The sequence below is a fragment of the Schistocerca nitens genome, chromosome 8 (genome assembly GCF_023898315.1).
Source record: "Schistocerca nitens isolate TAMUIC-IGC-003100 chromosome 8, iqSchNite1.1, whole genome shotgun sequence".
Classification (NCBI taxonomy): Eukaryota; Metazoa; Arthropoda; class Insecta; order Orthoptera; family Acrididae; genus Schistocerca; species Schistocerca nitens.
Genome location: NC_064621.1, coordinates 350,830,073 through 350,848,480, shown reverse-complemented (window position 1 = coordinate 350,848,480; position 18,408 = coordinate 350,830,073). Strand labels below are relative to the sequence as shown.

Sequence of the window (18,408 nt, the reverse complement as noted above, 5' to 3'; positions counted from 1 at the left end):
CCGTTATTCTTGTTTCTTTGTGAGCCACTGTCAGCATCGTGGGAACCCACCTGGCACAAACCTTTTTTAACGCCATCACTTTCAGTATTCTGCAAACACTTCCCTCCCCTATCCCAAAGTAGCGTGACAATTCGTTCACTGTGATGTGTCTGTCAGCAGTCACCAATTCGTTAACTCTCTGTACATTGTCTGGAGTGTGTGCAGTACGAGGTGTGCCGCTGCGAGGACAATATTCAATATTGCCGTGCCCGCTTTCACCACGTAACCTGCTTGCCCACCGACTAACTGTACTGCGATCGACAGCAGCATCTCCATACACCTTTTTTTAACCTTTTCTGGATGTTTCCACTGTCTCGTTTTCACAGCACAGGAATTCTATGACAGCACATTGCTTCTGACGAACGTAAAGTGTAGCAGCCACCTTGAAGATATGCTGTGACAGCGCCACTCACGGGAACAGGTTGAACTAAGTTTGAAAACAAGCGGCAAGGATGTATCTACACACTGTAAAACTTTCACGCATGTAGAACGAAAACTGTATTTTTACAAAAGTAGTGTGCATTTATTTTGGAGTGACCCTCGTACTACAAAATATTTTCTTGCGATGCCTCCTCAAACTTATTTTCTTGGATTGTTGAAACAAGGTCGTCTACGCATATGAAGCTTTTGCACATCTTAGGCCATGGTTGGTCGCTGGTGTATACATTATGGAATACAAGAAAGGAAGGACGATTAAGGTTTAACGTCCCGGCGACACTGAAGGCATCAGAGACGAAGCAGAAGCTCGTTGTGTTGCAAGGATGGGGAAGGAAATCGGCCGTACCCTTGCAAATGAATCATCCCAGAATTTGCCTACGGCGATTTAGGGAAATCACAAAAAACTTAAATCTGATGGCTGAATGCGGCTGCCGGATGCGGATTCGACCCGTCGTCCTCTTGAATGCAAGTTCAATGAGTTAACCACTGCGCCATCTCGCTCGATTAAAGAGTACAGGACACAAAAATGTTCCTTGGTTCCTCCAACGATTTCGTATTCTTTGAAACTCAACAAAGGACCTTTTACTGTGCAATAAAGTGTCAGTTATATTTGTGAAGCCATAATAATTTCATAATGTAGGTCCTCTGGAGCACTATACAATACTGAATTGCATCATAGGCTGAAGATAGTGTAATAAAAAGAGCTCCGATGGCGTCACCTGTTTGAAGTCCGTCCTCTATGGAATGGGCTAAATTGTGCTGTGCAATTCGTTCTAGATGTGAAACCTGCCTGTCCCGTCTTAATGGATTACGAAACACAGACAGTTCAAAAGAAACCCTTCAGATACCTTATACAGAAGACGGCAAATATGATCTTGATGCATAAGTTCGTAGCGTTTTTGTTTTGCATGTTGATATTCCGGTTACTAAGAGTTTATTTATCGCTTGTCATTTTAATATGTAGTACATTGCTGCTATTTGAGTTTATATATGTCATTTTGTCATTTGGAGATAGTGAGTGGAGCTCTGGACGCTAGAAAATGGAGTGACAAGTGGAGAAATCGGAACATTTGCGACATATTCTTCTGTTTGAGTTCAATAAAGGGGTGAGAGAAGCGGAAGCAGCCAGAAACACTTGCGCCATCTATAGGAATACTACCATTGGACAGAGGATGGCAAGAAAATGGTTTCTCGTCTTAAGGAGGATCGTTTTGACACTAGTGACTCGGTGTTTGATGAAGATCGTTTAAACGTATTTATCCACAATGTTGCACGTCAATGTACTCGAGAACTGGAAAATGTGACGAACTGTGATGTGACCATTTCACCATTGTGTGACATTTGCATGCAATGGCGAAGGTTAGACAATCGGGTGTGTGGGTACCTCAAGCTCTAAGCCAAAATCACATAAATCAGCGGGTGGCTATATATGCATCTCTGCTTGCTAGAGATTAACTGGCTCGTGAAAAACACCGAACATTCCTATCCTGTAAATGGTCTCATGAAGCTAATGTAAGTATAAGAAAGTAATTGGCAAAGCCCAAATAAAAGAGCAACTTCCCATACAAAGGCCTGCCCGCATACACAAAAGATATCGTTATGCATCTGGTGGAACAGCGACTGTGTTATGTACCACGAATTGCTTCCCCGAGGTGGAACCAGCACTGCTGACATTTATCGTCAGCAACTGAGCCGTCCTGCAGTCGGAATCCAAAAACAACGATCAGGAATACTGAGTGAAGTGAAGCTACTCAGGATAACGACCGCCCGCATTCTGGTAGAGTGAAAAAAAAAGATACAAAGGAGTTGTGTTGGGATGTCATTGAGCACACACCTCATTCACTTAATTTTGTGACCTCAGATTTTCACCTTTTCTGCTGTCTATAGAACAACTTTCACGGAACATCCTTTCCGGATGAAAATGCGCTTCGAATATGGCTAAGCGAGTTCTTCGCCTCAAAATCACGTGGTTTCTACAATCGCGAATCGAAAAGTAACACCAGCATTGACAAGCTGTTGTAAATAGTGAAGGAAACTACAGAATAATACACTACTGGCCATTAAAATTGCTACACCACGAAGATGACGTGCTACAGACTCGAAATTTAACCGACAGAAAGAAGCTGCTATGAAACGCAAATGATTAGCTTTTCAGAGCATTCACAAAAGGCTGGCGCCGGTGGCGACACCTACAACGTGCTGACATCAGGAAAGTTTCCAACCGATTTCTCATACACAAACAGCAGTTAACCGGCGTTGCCTGGTGAAACGTCGTTGTGACGCCTCGTGAAAGGAGGAGAAATGCGTACCATCACGTTTCCGACTTTGATAAAGGTCGGATTGTAGCCTATCGCGATTGCGGTTTATCGTAACCCGACATTGCTGCTCGCGTTGGTCGAGACCCAATGACTGTTAGCAGAATATGGACTCGGTGGGTTCAGGAGGGTAATACGGAACGCCGTGCTGGATCCCAACGGCCTCGTATCACTAGTAGAGATGGGCAAAACTGTTCTTTTCAGAGATTGGATCAGAACTGTTCACTCCCTGAAATGAATTAGCTGTTTTTCATGACTCACCACTCATTTACAAAAGAAAATAAATGAAAGGCACATTGCCCTTTAAACTTGGTTTATTCCAGTACTATACCTGTATTTTGATCTTATTTGATCCTATTTTGAAGTAACATAGATAATGAGTAAGAATTTTGTATTGTTTATTGAAATTTCCACGATATGACAAAGTTTTTGATTATTGATTTATTTTGCACTAGCGTGGTTTTTTGGGTGATCGGAAAATGTTGTAACTTGAGATTTACATTAACAATATATTTGGCTATAATGTATTAAAATTTCATTAACCTCATACAAATACATCGCAAGCCATATATTTTTCCTTTCGAAGACGCCTAAAATCGCAAAATCCGTACCAGAATAAGAAAAAAAAATATAAATTTGACTGTAAAACGAAAGTGCTGCATATAGCCTTACGCAGAATAAAACAAGGAAAATATTGGTGTATCACATTTTGCGATACGTTTATCGGTTCGCTCGTAATTAAAGCGTAAATTCGAGTGTCCATAATAAAAATCCTATAGTACGAGTAGTCATCAGGAACCTAATCTAATCAGTTTAAACAAATAAAAATAAAATAAAAACAATTGATGTATACATAACATAATAATGTAATATACATAGCGGTATTACTATGAAGAACAATATCCAGTGGGGACAAACTCCGATGCAGAGGCGCTGAGTCGAGCAGGTCGAGCCGCGAGCTGTATTACTGCGTGAGCTGAGACCGCAGAGACCAGAGTGACACCAGAGTCGCTTTGCTCGACGCTCTGGCTAGAGTCGAGACGGTGGGGTGAGCGTTGAGCGGGCGAGTTCCGAGGGTGGGGGGAGCTCACCCGCTCCGAGACAAATCGTCCGCTCCCTTGCGAGCAGGTTTTTGCAAGTAGTTCCTATGTTATCCGCTAGGTGGCTCTCTGTCCTGTTGCTGGCATCAACTGCCCAGAGGGCAGGACGTGCGACTGAAACGATCGCCGACAGAGTGCGATGCGAAGTTAAGCTGCGCCAGACACTGCACAGTGCACACGGCAGACGACGCACAGAGACGGCCCGGCATATGTGAAACACAAAATCCAATGGGGCACTGCACAATGCAGGCAGCCAAGGTAGAAGCAGGGCAGAGGCCGGCGCTGGCTGTGTTGTGTGGCGTGCACTGTGCTCTGACCAGCAGAGGCGCTGCTGATATGCTCCGTCTCTCTCTCTCTCTCTCTCTCTCTCTCTCTCTCTGCCTGGGAAACGTTTGGAGCTACCGTTCTTTTTTTCTGAATCACTGATTGTTCACTCCTTTGAAAGATTGAACTCTATGAATTAGTTCAAGAGCGGATCCCCCATCTCTAATCACTAGCAGTCGAGATGACAGGCATCGTATCTGCATGGCTGTAACGGATCGTGCAGCCACGTCTTGATCCCTGAGTCAACAGATGGGGACGTTTGCAAGACAACCATCTGCACGAACAGTTCGACGACGTTTGCAGCAGCATGGACTATCAGCTCGGAGACCTTGGCTGCGGTTACCCTTGACGCTGCATCACAGACAGGAGCGCCCGCGAAGGTGTTCTCAACGACGAATCTGTGTGCACGAATGGCAAAACGTCATTTTTTCGGATGAATCCAGGTTCTGTTTACAGCATCATGATGGTCACATACGTGTTTGGCGACATCGCGGTGAACTCACATTGGAAGCGTGTATTCGTCATCGCCATACTGGCGTATCACCCGGCGTGATGGTATGGGGTGCCATTGGTTACACGTCTCAGTCACCTCTTATTCGCATTGACGGCACTGTGAACAGTGGACGTTACATTTAAGATGTGTTACGACCCGTGGCTCTACCCTTCATTCGATCCCTGCGAAACCCTACATTTCAGCAGGATAATACACGATCGCATGTTGCAGGTCCTGTACGGGCCTTTATGGATACAGAAAATGTTCGACTGCTGCCCTGGCCAGCACATTCTACAGATCTCTCACCAATTGAAGACGTCTGGTCAATGATGGCCGAACAACTGGCTCGTCACAATACACCAGTCACTACTCTTGATGAACTGTGGTATCGTGCTGAAGATGCATGGGCAGTTGTACCTGTACACGCCATCCAAGCTCCGTTTGACTCAATGCCCAGGAGTATCAAGGCCGTTATTACGGCCAGAGGTGGTTGTTCTGGGTAATGATTTCTCAGGATCTATGCACCCAAATTGCGTGAAAATGTAATCACATGTCAGTTCTAGTATTATATATTTGTCCATGAATACGCGTTTATCATCTGTATTTCTTCTTGGTGTAGCAATTTTAATGCCCAGTAGAGTATTGACGACTAAAGTCTCTTTTGTCTATATCCGTTGTGTTTATTGAACATATGGAAAAACGCTACGAACTTATGCACACTTCGGTTTACTCCATATTTTTTTGAGATGGCAATTAAAACCTTACGACTATTTCTCACATCTTGAATAATCCAACGAACGTAGCCTCTTTCCCTGTGATTCAGAGAGAGTTTGACTGACGAGTCGTCTCTGGTGCAGAGGTCTCGGCCACCAGCCAGCTGGGAAGGCGTCCGCAGGGTGCAGCGCGACTTCCCGGTGTGCCTGCAGGTGGGCGCCGGCTCCGAGGACTGCCTCTACCTGAACGTGTTCGTGCCCCACGAGGCGGCCACCAACGCTAGCGAGCCGCTGCCCGTGCTCGTCTGGATCCCAGGGGGCGGCTACGAAGCAGGCGGCGGCGCTGAGGCCGACTACGGCCCGGACTTCTTCTTAGAGCACGGCATCATCGTGGTCACCATCAACTACCGGCTCGCCGCGTTCGGTGAGTCACTTCTGCAAACTTTCCTTTGCGTCCGCGTCGGCTGAGCTGTTGTCGAAAGGAGGCGACTAGTGTGGCGATGCATAGTACAGAGGGGCAGTGTACCACGTGACACACCCGCAACTAGCTTCGTTCTGCCACGTCTGTCTGTAGCGTGCGGCTCGGGATGCACGTAGAAAATGTAGCGTTTATTTTCGTATGAGCAACACCGATACGTAGATGTCATTTTGCTGAATCGAGAGCGCTGCCGGGATTAGAGAGAACGAGAAAGCTGAGCAATTGACTAAGGACTAGAGTTGCGCTCTACCGAAACTACAGTTCGGTAATTTCGGGACTGTACATAACTGACGTGGTAAATGATAGGATTACCAGCAATATTAATAGCACTGGTAGGGAGAGAAACGTGTGCAAAGCTCGTGGTCGTGCGGTAGCGTTCTCGCTTCCCACGCCAGGGTTCCCGGGTTCGATTCCCGGCGGGGTCAGGGTTTTTCTGTGCCTCGTGATGACTGGGTGTTGTGTGATGTCCTTAGGTTAGTTAGGTTTAAGTAGTTCTCTGTTCTAGGGGACTGATGACCATAGATGTTAAGTCCCATAGTGCTCAGAGCCATTTGAACTATTTGAAAGAAACGTAGACGAATGTGCGTAAGAGAAATTTTGATCCGACCACTTCTCTCCGTTTTTCGTTTGTTTGCTTTGCACGTAATTAGAACCGCATATCGTACGATGTTACTCTATTGAGTATTTTATATCCTCACACAATATAAATTGACAAACTGCCTATTGGCTTCTGTCTCGGGTTCTTCGGCCGACGTTCATCTAATGATTTTTCTGACGTTTCGCCAGCACGAGTGGCTGGCATTGTCAAAGCTTCACCCTCCATTGCCGGTGGCGAACTGGAGCCGAGCTCGCGGGCGCAGGCTATATGTACCTGGCGCGCCAACGTCCGAGGGCTTCTCCGCGGTCATTTCCGGTGCGGTTCTCCTCTTGCTACCTGCGACGGTCGTTCGCTGCAGTACGGGAAGCCAGGATCCGTTGACCTTAAGGCTTTCCTCTTTCTTGTTCAAACTGTTCGCGTGTTTTTGTATTTCTACAGCTTCTCTGAACAAGCGCGTGTGATAGTGCTTCTCTACAGCCAGAACTTCCGTGTCGGCGAATTTTATTACATGGTCGGTCTCATTCAGTGCGTGCTCTGCCACGGCCGATTTCTCCACCTGCCCCAACCTGCAATGTCGCTTATGCTCTTTGATCCTGGTGTTAATGGATCGTCCAGTCATTCCGACATAAACTTTTCCGCATGAGCATGGTATGCGGTATATTCCCGACATTGCAAGTGGGTCTCTTTTCTCCTTCGCCGATCTAAGACACTCTTTGATCTTCCTTGTCGGTTTGAAAATAGTCTTTACGCCATGTTTGCGCAATATACGGCCGATTCTGTCCGTCACTCTGGGAATGTATGGCAGAAAGGCCGTACCCGACAATTCTTTTTCCGGTTCCTTACTTCGCCGAGGATTGGGCTCTGTTACACTTCTAATATAATTTGTGGAGTAACCATTGCTCCTCAGGACAGTTTCCAGGTGTTGCATTTCTCGTTTGAGGTGTTGCGGCTCACATATTCGTCCTGCTCTCGTTACGAGCGTACTAATCATGCCTCTTTTCTGGCTCGGGTGGTGGTTTGACAGTTTGTGCAGGTATCGGTCCGTGTTAGTCGGTTTTCGATACACGCTGTGTCCCAGATCTTCGCCGTCCCTTGTGACCAGAACATCTAGAAATGGCAGTTTCTTGTCCTTTTCTACTTCCATGGTAAATGTTATGTTGGCATGGAGGCTGTTCAAGTGTCTTAGGAAGTCACTGAGCTGTTCTTCACCATAGCTCCACACCACGAAAGTATCATCGACGTACCTGTACCACACCTTAGGTTTGCAAGTCGCCGAGTCCAGTGCCTGTGCTTCGAATTGTTCCATGAAGAAGTTGGCCACCACTGGACTGAGAGGACTACCCATGGCGACGCCTTCCAGCTGTTCGTAGAAATCGCCATTCCACGTGAAATAGCTCGTGGTGAGACATGCATGGAAGAGCTTTCTGATGTCTAGCGGAAAAATGGAACCGATGTGCTCCAGAGCGTCACTGAGTGGCACTTTCGTAAATAACGAAACAACATCAAAGCTGACCAGGATGTCGTTTGGTGCAAGTTTCAGTTTTTTCAGCTTCTCAATGAAATGTCCTGAGTCCTTAATGTATGTGTCGGTCTTCCCCACGTGTGGCTGGAGCAGAGAGGCCAAGTGTTTTGCCAGTTTATATGTCGGTGATCCAGGAGCGCTAACGATAGGTCTCAGTGGAACGTTGTTCTTATGGATCTTGGGTAATCCATACAGCCGAGGTGGTAGGGCTTCTGTGTTGCGCAGGTTTCTGTGTATGTCCGCCGGCAGAGAAACCTGCGCAACACAGAAGCCCTACCACCTCGGCTGTATGGATTACCCAAGATCCATAAGAACAACGTTCCACTGAGACCGATCGTTAGCGCTCCTGGATCACCGACATATAAACTGGCAAAACACTTGGCCTCTCTGCTCCAGCCGCACGTGGGGAAGACCGACACATACATTAAGGACTCAGGACATTTAATTGAGAAGCTGAAAAAACTGAAACTTGCACCAAACGACATCCTGGTCAGCTTTGATGTTGTTTCGTTATTTACGAAAGTGCCACTCAGTGACGCTCTGGAGCACATCGGTTCCATTTTTCCGCTAGACATCAGAAAGCTCTTCCATGCATGTCTCACCACGAGCTATTTCACGTGGAATGGCGATTTCTACGAACAGCTGGAAGGCGTCGCCATGGGTAGTCCTCTCAGTCCAGTGGTGGCCAACTTCTTCATGGAACAATTCGAAGCACAGGCACTGGACTCGGCGACTTGCAAACCTAAGGTGTGGTACAGGTACGTCGATGATACTTTCTTGGTGTGGAGCCATGGTGAAGAACAGCTCAGTGACTTCCTAAGACACTTGAACAGCCTCCATGCCAACATAACATTTACCATGGAAGTAGAAAAGGACAAGAAACTGCCATTTCTAGATGTTCTGGTCACAAGGGACGGCGAAGATCTGGGACACAGCGTGTATCGAAAACCGACTCACACGGACCGATACCTGCACAAACTGTCAAACCACCACCCGAGCCAGAAAAGAGGCATGATTAGTACGCTCGTAACGAGAGCAGGACGAATATGTGAGCCGCAACACCTCAAACGAGAAATGCAACACCTGGAAACTGTCCTGAGGAGCAATGGTTACTCCACAAATTATATTAGAAGTGTAACAGAGCCCAATCCTCGGCGAAGTAAGGAACCGGAAAAAGAATTGTCGGGTACGGCCTTTCTGCCATACATTCCCAGAGTGACGGACAGAATCGGCCGTATATTGCGCAAACATGGCGTAAAGACTATTTTCAAACCGACAAGGAAGATCAAAGAGTGTCTTAGATCGGCGAAGGAGAAAAGAGACCCACTTGCAATGTCGGGAATATACCGCATACCATGCTCATGCGGAAAAGTTTATGTCGGAATGACTGGACGATCCATTAACACCAGGATCAAAGAGCATAAGCGACATTGCAGGTTGGGGCAGGTGGAGAAATCGGCCGTGGCAGAGCACGCACTGAATGAGACCGACCATGTAATAAAATTCGCCGACACGGAAGTTCTGGCTGTAGAGAAGCACTATCACACGCGCTTGTTCAGAGAAGCTGTAGAAATACAAAAACACGCGAACAGTTTGAATAAGAAAGAGGAAAGCCTTAAGGTCAACGGATCCTGGCTTCCCGTACTGCAGCGAACGACCGTCGCAGGTAGCAAGAGGAGAACCGCACCGGAAATGACCGCGGAGAAGCCCTCGGACGTTGGCGCGCCAGGTACATATAGCCTGCGCCCGCGAGCTCGGCTCCAGTTCGCCACCGGCAATGGAGGGTGAAGCTTTGACAATGCCAGCCACTCGTGCTGGCGAAACGTCAGAAAAATCATTAGATGAACGTCGGCCGAAGAACCCGAGACAGAAGCCAATAGGCAGTTTGTCAACAAGTGGCCACGAAAGCCTCAACAATTTTGTACAATATAAATTGCATTTTATGTGTAATACTACTTGGTTGACTGCGTAACTTCTGCGCTTTTATGTAACCAAAGCAATTACTTTTGACGCAAGTACAGTTTACGTGAGCAAACATAAAAATATGTATGTAATTATTGTCGTTGTGTTTTACTCAGTAGAATATTCTTCCTTTTGATCAAAGGTTAGACTTCCTTGTTACTATCGATAAGCGCGAAAGTTGTATATGCCTCACAGAAACCTGTTTTATATAAGCTCGACGAAGCGCTGAAGTGTTTGATATACAGGGTGTAAATTTTAAGTTGACAAACCAGAATAACTCGAAAAATAAGCTTCACACGAAAAAATGTGTAGAATCCAATGTTGATCATTTTCGAGGGGGACATCTGCTGGTGCTAAAATTAGCGCGCCACCCCAGCCCCCTAGGAGTGGGACGGAAGGCAATTTTAAAATTTCAAATGGGAACCCCCATTTTTTATTGCAGAATCAGATTCTACAAAATAAACTAAGTACATTTTGTCTTAAACATTTGTTTTGTTCTTGGTAGTTGGCTCTGTAATTCAAGAAAATCCATGTTCTCATTTTTGCGTGGAAAATGGTTACGGATAAATAAAAAATACTTATTTACTTCGTAAATTTTGATTCCCTAAAACTAAAACTCTCCATCTCTCCCCATAGGGTGGGGTTTGAGACTGACCTTACTACTGTGATTCCATACAGTCAACTGGCACATGCGCACCACTGCACTGTTATCACCGCTTTGTGCCAGTTCTGACAAAAGTAATGAGACCGACAACACTGCAAGCGATATGGCAACGCTGTGTTGTTCTACTTGTGTAGACTGGTGTGTTCGCTCCTTCCAGATGCTCACTCGGAATTTCAACTCCATGCAGCCATCACGTGATTTTTCAGAGCACTATCAGTCAAGTTGTGTTATTGTTGTATGTACGAAAATGGAGCAGCAGAATTTAGAGCAACATTATGCAATCAAATTTTCTGTTACACTTGGGAAATTAGCGAGTGCGACCTTTGAAAAGTTGAATAAGGCTTATGGGGAACATTCTTCATCAAGACCACAAGTTTTTCGCTGTCACAAATAATTTTTGGAAGGCAGAGAATACGTTGAAGATGAAACTCGTTTACGGAGACCTTCAACTTAAAAAACAGACGAGCATGTGCGTGCTCTTGTGAGATTGGACAAACATTTATCGATAAGGATTACAGGACAGCCGGCCGCTGCGGCCGAGCGGTTCTAGGTGCTTCAGTCCGGAACTGCACTGCTGCTATGGTCGCAGGTTCGAATCCTGCCTTGGATATTGATGTGTGTGATGTCCTTAGGTTAGTTAGGTTTAAGTAGTTCTAAGTCTAGGGGCTGATGACCTCAGATGTTAAGTCCCATAGTGCTTAGAGCCATTTGATTATAGGAGACCTATTAAGCTTAAACACCTTCATTGTAAATCAGATTTTGACTGAAGATTTGCAGATGCAAAAGGTTTGTGCCAAAATGGTGCCAAAGAACCTCAGAATTGAGCAGAACCGCAATTGAAGAAACGTGTGTGACTATCTTCTTGAGAGGATTGCCAATGACCACGAATGGTTCAGTTGTGTGTTCCCAGGTGATGAATCCTGGATCTCTGAGTATCATTCTGAGACAAAGTGCTAAAGTGAGGAGTAGTGGCATTTTGAGACATCTCCTCGACAGCAAAAAGCTTGAATGAGCTAAAAAAAGACCAAAACAATGCTGGCTTTGTCTGGTGCGCTAAAGTATCCCTTTCGTCTATGTCTGTATGACTGATTTTCTGAGACGTTGAGTTTATACTGGTACAGTCCAACATCTTTCAAGAAAAGGATGTTCCCTTCAGTTTTATGTAAAAAGTTTCTGTCGCCATATGCCAACAGGTTTCCTGAGCTTGGAGGATGAGGTGATACCAGGCAACGCAGGCCTCAAGGACCAGCAGATGGCGCTGCAGTGGGTGCAGCGCAACATTGCGGCCTTTGGTGGCGACCCCACCAGGGTCACCATTGGAGGCCAGAGCGCCGGCGGTTGCTCCGCCTCGCACCACTTCACCTCTCCGCAGTCTGCGGGTATGCCGGCTCCCGTTGCCTCACACACTTTGAAAGCGCACTGCTTTTAGTTAATCACTGTCTATGTTGATTAGGATGCTCAGCAAGCTGCATAAGACTACTAGTCCTTCCTCTGCGAGTCGAACTTCAGATTCTTGGGTGCTTACCATTACACTAGCCATTTCCTTGTCCAGTGAAATGGCTTCCAGCTTATCTGTTTACAGAGGGTGTATTCCTTCAAGGTGGCTAGTTGTGCGAAAATGAAGATAGAAACTTTGATTAAATCAGAACTTACACATAGGAATATGGGCATGCATTACTGGCATAAGGTTGCCTGGGAGTGGAAGGACTGGGCAAAATAAGGATTGAACATTATTGATATTAAGATTTTTATTAGTGCTCCTCAGAATAAATAATTTCATCACTTAGGTCAACAGGACCTTGACATACTAAGACAAACCCAATAATTACATAAAAAATTAAGAACAACTGCTGATAATCGACCAACAATGTTAGCAAATATTTCAGTGAGACCAAATAACAAAACGGTTGTAATGTTAATTGAAATAATTGCTCTCAACTCTCCAAAAGCCATTCATGGGAATATGATGTATGAAAGTTTAAATTTACAACAAATGTTATTCTCTTCCCAAAAGTATGCCATTTGTGTGTGTCACTAGTTACTATTGCTGAAATATTTACAGAAAAAAATCAATAAGAGAAGCAAGATAATATTTCATCAAATGAAGTTACATAACAACCTCTTTAAAGGTTCTAAGCATACAATCTTCAAAACAAGTAGGCCAATAAGATCTTTAGAACGCATTTGACCAAAATAGAACAAATAATTCAAATTTTCCTAAAAAGGATTTCATTGAAAGGAAACCAAAATAATTAAAGGTGCTTGATATGAAGCCACCATGCTTCAGACAATGTGGTGCGGATGAATGGATCAGAAATTACTTAGGGCAGGCCCGATACGCTGCTCACCACACTCCTTTCCTAAGCGACCGGTGAGAACAAACCTCAGGCAAAAACGTACAATGATAGGCTGATGAACGGAGAACTAATATTTAAGCAAAACGAGTAAAAAACGTCAATTACCAGATTACACGCTGGCAGCGTAGACGAAACAGCTGTGAAAAGTTACTGAAAGATAATAGGGCAATTGGACAAGGCTGCTACGCCCACTTTCACGTGATAGTAAAGAAGTTGAGCGGCCAACCGAGATTCAGCTTCAAATCACGCCACGAGATGGAAACGGTAAATACCTAACAGGCACGGGACAGAAAACATAGGTGGATGGAGGACGCGAACGATTGGCTGGTGAACCTCAACTACCTAAACACAAGCTTGGCTTGGAAGTTGGAAGTACGATGTAACCCACCAAAATACATGCAACAAGATTTGCCCCTATATATATATATATATATATATATATATATATATATATATATATATATATATAGGGTGGTCCATTGATAGTGACTGGGCCAAATATCTCACGAAATACGCATCGAACGAGGAAACTACAAAGAACGAAACTCGTCTGGCTTAAAGGGGGAAACCAGATGGCGCTATGGTTAGCCCGCTAGATGGCGCTGCCATAGGTCAAACGGATATCAACTGCGTTTTTTAAAATAGGAACCCGCATTTTTTTATTACATATTCGTGTAGTACGTAAAGATACATGAATGTTTTAGTTGGAGCACTTTTTTCGCTTTGTGATTTTTAATTTTAAAAACCTACCTGTTACCAACTGTTCGTCACAAAGCGAAAAAAGTGGTCCATCTAAAACATTCATATTTCTTTATTTTATATTAAAATAAAAATTTTAATTTAAAAAACCTACCTGTTACCAACTGTTCGTCTAAAATTGTGAGCCATATGTTTGTGACTATTACAGCGCCATCTATCACAAAGCGAAAAAAGTGGTCCAACTAAAACATTCATATTTCCTTACGTACTATAGGAATATGTAATAAAAAATGGGGGTTACTATTAAAAAAACGCTGTTGATATCCGTTTGACCTATGGCAGCGCCACCTAGCGCGCCAACCATAGCGCCATCTGGTTTCCCCCTTCAAGCTAGACAAGTTTCATTCTTTGTAGTTTTTTCGTTTGAGGCTTATTTCGTGAGATATTTGGCCCGGACACGATCAATGGACCACCCTGTATATTGGAAGCCCTTACTAATAACACATTGAACAGAAAAGAAATTAACAAAACCCCAATATTGTCAAATACACAATCAAATCACAGCTCTATGACAAGTACCAAACAGAAGCTATTATGTTCTGATACGAGTGACACGCTCCTCCAATATCCTGACCAGAGGCAGGAACAGGGAACAACTGGAGGCTGAACTGAGTTCGATATAGAAGAAGCAGGGCACCAAAATGTGCAGGAAGCGAAAAGCCACAATTATCACATCTCTCACAGGGGCGGAAGATCAGTCTTTACGAATGCCTTGTGGTGTCGACACCGAAGCAACGAACTAAACGTAGCTCACCGAGCATGCAAAGCCGCTGTGCGACGACGAACAGTGGAAAAACTTGGAGCCTCCACGAGACTTGTGGATGACGACCCAACGCTCGCCTCCAGACCCGGTCGGCCAAAGGAATAATGTGCCCACCCCCGTTTCCGGTGTACGTCTCTCGTGTCCGGAGGATGCTCAGCCAGGCCAACTTGGAAGTCACACGGCCTGTAGAACAAACAGCTGGGCCGTTGTCTTGCATACTTGCCCTGTCCGTGTTTGTTCACTGACTGCCTCTCCTGGGAAACGGCCTCCATGACATTTGCGGCAGACGTGCCACGTCCCCCTTCACGCCAAAGATTGTTCTAGGAGACGTGTCGCGAGTTGTCGATCGTGCAACGGTTCAAATACAAAGTTACTTTTAGCAGAATCACCAGATTTTTCAGGGGTACATCTTTTAGATGCATGCTTATATAACGTTGAGGTAGTTTTTAGATTACGCTTAGTATCAGAGTGAAATGGTGAGGATGCGGGGATCTGGGAGTGGTAAGCTGCCAAGCCTACACTCAGCAAAATGACGTTTCACAATTTATTTCACACTAATAATTTCATACAAGGCACACACTGGTAACCTGAGCACACTCGGTTATAAACAGTCACAAGTTAAATGCTGAGTTGTTTAAAATAACTAACAAGTAAATCAGACGCCCTAAATATCAGAATATTTTTTTCTTAAAAGGATCTCTGTGCCTCAGAGTTCAATTAATTCAGAACTAGTAGCTGACAAAATTCCGATCAGAAGTGTTATATTGCAGTCAACAACTTAATTACAGCACCAGAACAGCAAACCAATATCTGACGAAAGACGTTAACAGACTCACCCCTGAAAAACTTCGTCCAGATGTTGATGTAAGAATTATTTACATTCACCACAGGTCTAAAGAGGAATTTCGCACATTTAGACAGGTGTAAAGAAATGATTAGGTTTTAGAAAAAACACAATTACCAGGCATGCCATAACATCTTAAAACAGTTACTTGTAATTTAAGCGAAGGTACCTGAGTTGCACCTTATCCACAAATCAATTCATTATATCAGTGTTCCGGTAAGTCGATAGATCACAGGGCCCCTTTAGCCCAGTCGCGCACATTTAAACAGGGTATCAGGTGGTACTTAAGGAACCGTAACTGGGGAATTGTCTCTCAGATGATGCCATTAAATAAATTCAACCCCTGAGATAATCCATGTCGAGAAAAGATACCATAATAAAAAAGGAACTTCACCTCAATCAACGGCCACTTCAGCCAGTTCAAAAGAAAGTGAAGTTTGCAGTAAGATCTCACCCATGGGTGCAATATCTACAGATTAAATTAAATTGCAGAAACGCACATGTTACTGTTGGCGTTCTCTTTATAAAAGAAACACGATTTAAAATATTGAACCACAATACTTCGCACCTGATTTCTAAACATCGAACACATAATCACTTTTCGTCTACAAGTAAATGTTGGGGCAGCCGACCCTGTACAAGCAGTATCAAGATTTACGCTCGCGAGTAATACAGGGTGACAATTATAGAACTATATGAAATAAAATTGTCATAGCTCCTGAACGGTTTATGTTAGGACGTTCAAACTGCACGGTTGGCCGCAGGATATGATGGGAATTAGTATGGACATTATGGGTTGGTTTAGCGACGAAGTCCACTTTCATTTGGATGGGATCGTCAATGAGCAAAATTGTCGACTTTGCGGGACTGAGAATCCGCATTTCGCGATCGAGAAGTCTCTTCACCCTCAAAAGGTGACTGTGTGGTGTGCAATATCCAGTCACGGAATAATCGGTGCAATATTCCTTGACTCCCGAACAGTGAGTGAAGGTTTTGGAAGATGATTTCATTCTCATTATCGAAAGTGACCGTTGCAATGGTTTATGCAAGACGGAGCACGACCCCTCGAAGCAGGTGAGGGTTTGATGTCTGGAGAAGTACTTTGGCGACCGCATTCTGGCTTTGCGGTTCTGGGGACTCCAGAGCCAGAACGCGGTCTAGCATGGGCCTCGATTGGCCACCTAATTCTCCGGATCTGAATACATGCGACTCACTTTTGTGGGGCTATATTAAAGACAAGGTGTGCAGCAACAACCCAAAAGCCACTTCTGAGCCCGAAACAGCCATTCAGGAGGTCATCGACAGCATCGATGTTCTTACACTTCAGCTGGTCATGCAGAATTTCGCAATTCTCCTGCGCCACATAATCGCCAGTGATGACAGGCATATCGAACATGATATAACCTAAATCCGAATATCTGTAGTGACATTTACATGTTGAAGAAAGTGTGTTCACGCCGTAGTTTGTAAATAATTTACGTTTTTTTCCCCCTGTATCTTCAGTCGCTTTGGTGCAAGTAACAATGGAAGGCCACGACGTTCGGATCACATATTTACTTCAAATTTTGTACACCTTTAATAGTCCATTAGGACAACACAATGTGCATGTAGTAAGACATACTAGTTAGGCCATTTCGAGAAAATCACAAGAGAAGTTCTTGACAACAGGCTGGCGGCGGTTATGTCCTTAGCGTCCAAACTCAGTAATGGGTGGATCGCTGGATCGAGTCCCGCTCATCTAATAATTTATATTATTTTCAACACTATTCGTATTATTTCGTACATATTAGATTTGAAAGGTAGTGTGATGAAAACTCATGTGTATTTGCACGAACTGTTATTGAATTTCCAGTGTTATTTCCTTGTTTACTAATTTTTATAGCTACTAGAAATATGTTACGACTTGTGTTTCTACAGGCAAGCTAAAAACTTTATCCAGCGCCTTCAGTCTTGTACATATTTGATCCACAACGAACGAGAAACTGCCTCTTTTGAATAAATGATTATGAATCGAAATCCTTAGCTGCCGACCGCTGTTGCTGATATACCTCAATGGTTATAGCCACCGAGGACACAGATGGATAGAGCGATTTCAGGGACTTATCCCTTGCACGCTTCTCGTGAGACCCACATTCCCAAATGTCCACAATCTACATTCGTAATGTTCGTAATAGATATTTGCCCATCCACTAATTACTCGCGCCAGCTAAGGTGACGATTCCCGTAAGTGTTCGGGAAACCTGTGCGCATTCGCACAGACGAAGGTCAATGGCCGGGTAGCCTTTAACTATATATGAAGAAAGTAACTGTTGCCTAAAGAACAGATACCATAGATGACCGTGCAGCTTCTCTAGAATAAATCATTATGAATCGAAACCCGCAGCTGCCGATAAATGGATAGAACGTCTGCCATGCAAGTAGGAGATCCCGGGTTCGCGTCACACATTTTCAGCTGTCCCCATTGAGGTATATCAACAACACCTATCGGCAGCTGAGGGTTTCGATTCATAATCATTTATCCTAGAAAAGCTGCACGGTCATCTATGGTATCTGTTCTTTCGGCAACAGTTATTCTTCTTTTGAAGATGCTATGAAAATACATTCAGTCGTACTTCGTCAAATTACGACACCAGTATTTACGAAAACGTTTCGTTACGCATGGTTTGCATCCAAAGAAAGAGAAATTTTTGAAAATGTCTGCGAGCTTTGTTTTTCCTGGAGACACATTTGGTCTATGCTTACATAGTTTGGAAGGAATGGCGATTGTCCCTTAGGAAGCAGTCAAGAGAGCTTCCGAGACCTTAACTTTTCCCGGCGAATTGAATGTTCAAATAACTTACGGGTTTGCTGCCGGTTGACGTCGTCGAACACCGCCGATATTTCGACAGGAGCACACCCTGCCATTCTCAAGGCATAAACGCAAGGAGGAAGAAATGTGTAAGGAAATTTAATACCTCGGTTCACAGAGGAGAAACAGGGAAGACAGCACACACAGAACAAGTGGAAACACAAACAAAGATAACCAACATCAGAAATATC

The 18,408-nt window shown here is 44.5% G+C and overlaps 1 protein-coding gene across 1 annotated transcript in view; it reads left to right on the top strand.

Annotated features, from left to right (window-relative positions):
* The window catches only part of LOC126198497 (venom carboxylesterase-6-like), a 127,215-nt gene that overhangs the window by 58,756 nt on the left and 50,051 nt on the right, over positions 1-18,408 (top strand). Inside the window, exons 3-4 of the mRNA XM_049934871.1 lie at positions 5,567-5,846; positions 11,840-12,025. Of these exons, the coding sequence (XP_049790828.1) occupies positions 5,567-5,846; positions 11,840-12,025 (466 nt within the window). The remainder of the gene's footprint in view (positions 1-5,566; positions 5,847-11,839; positions 12,026-18,408) is intronic.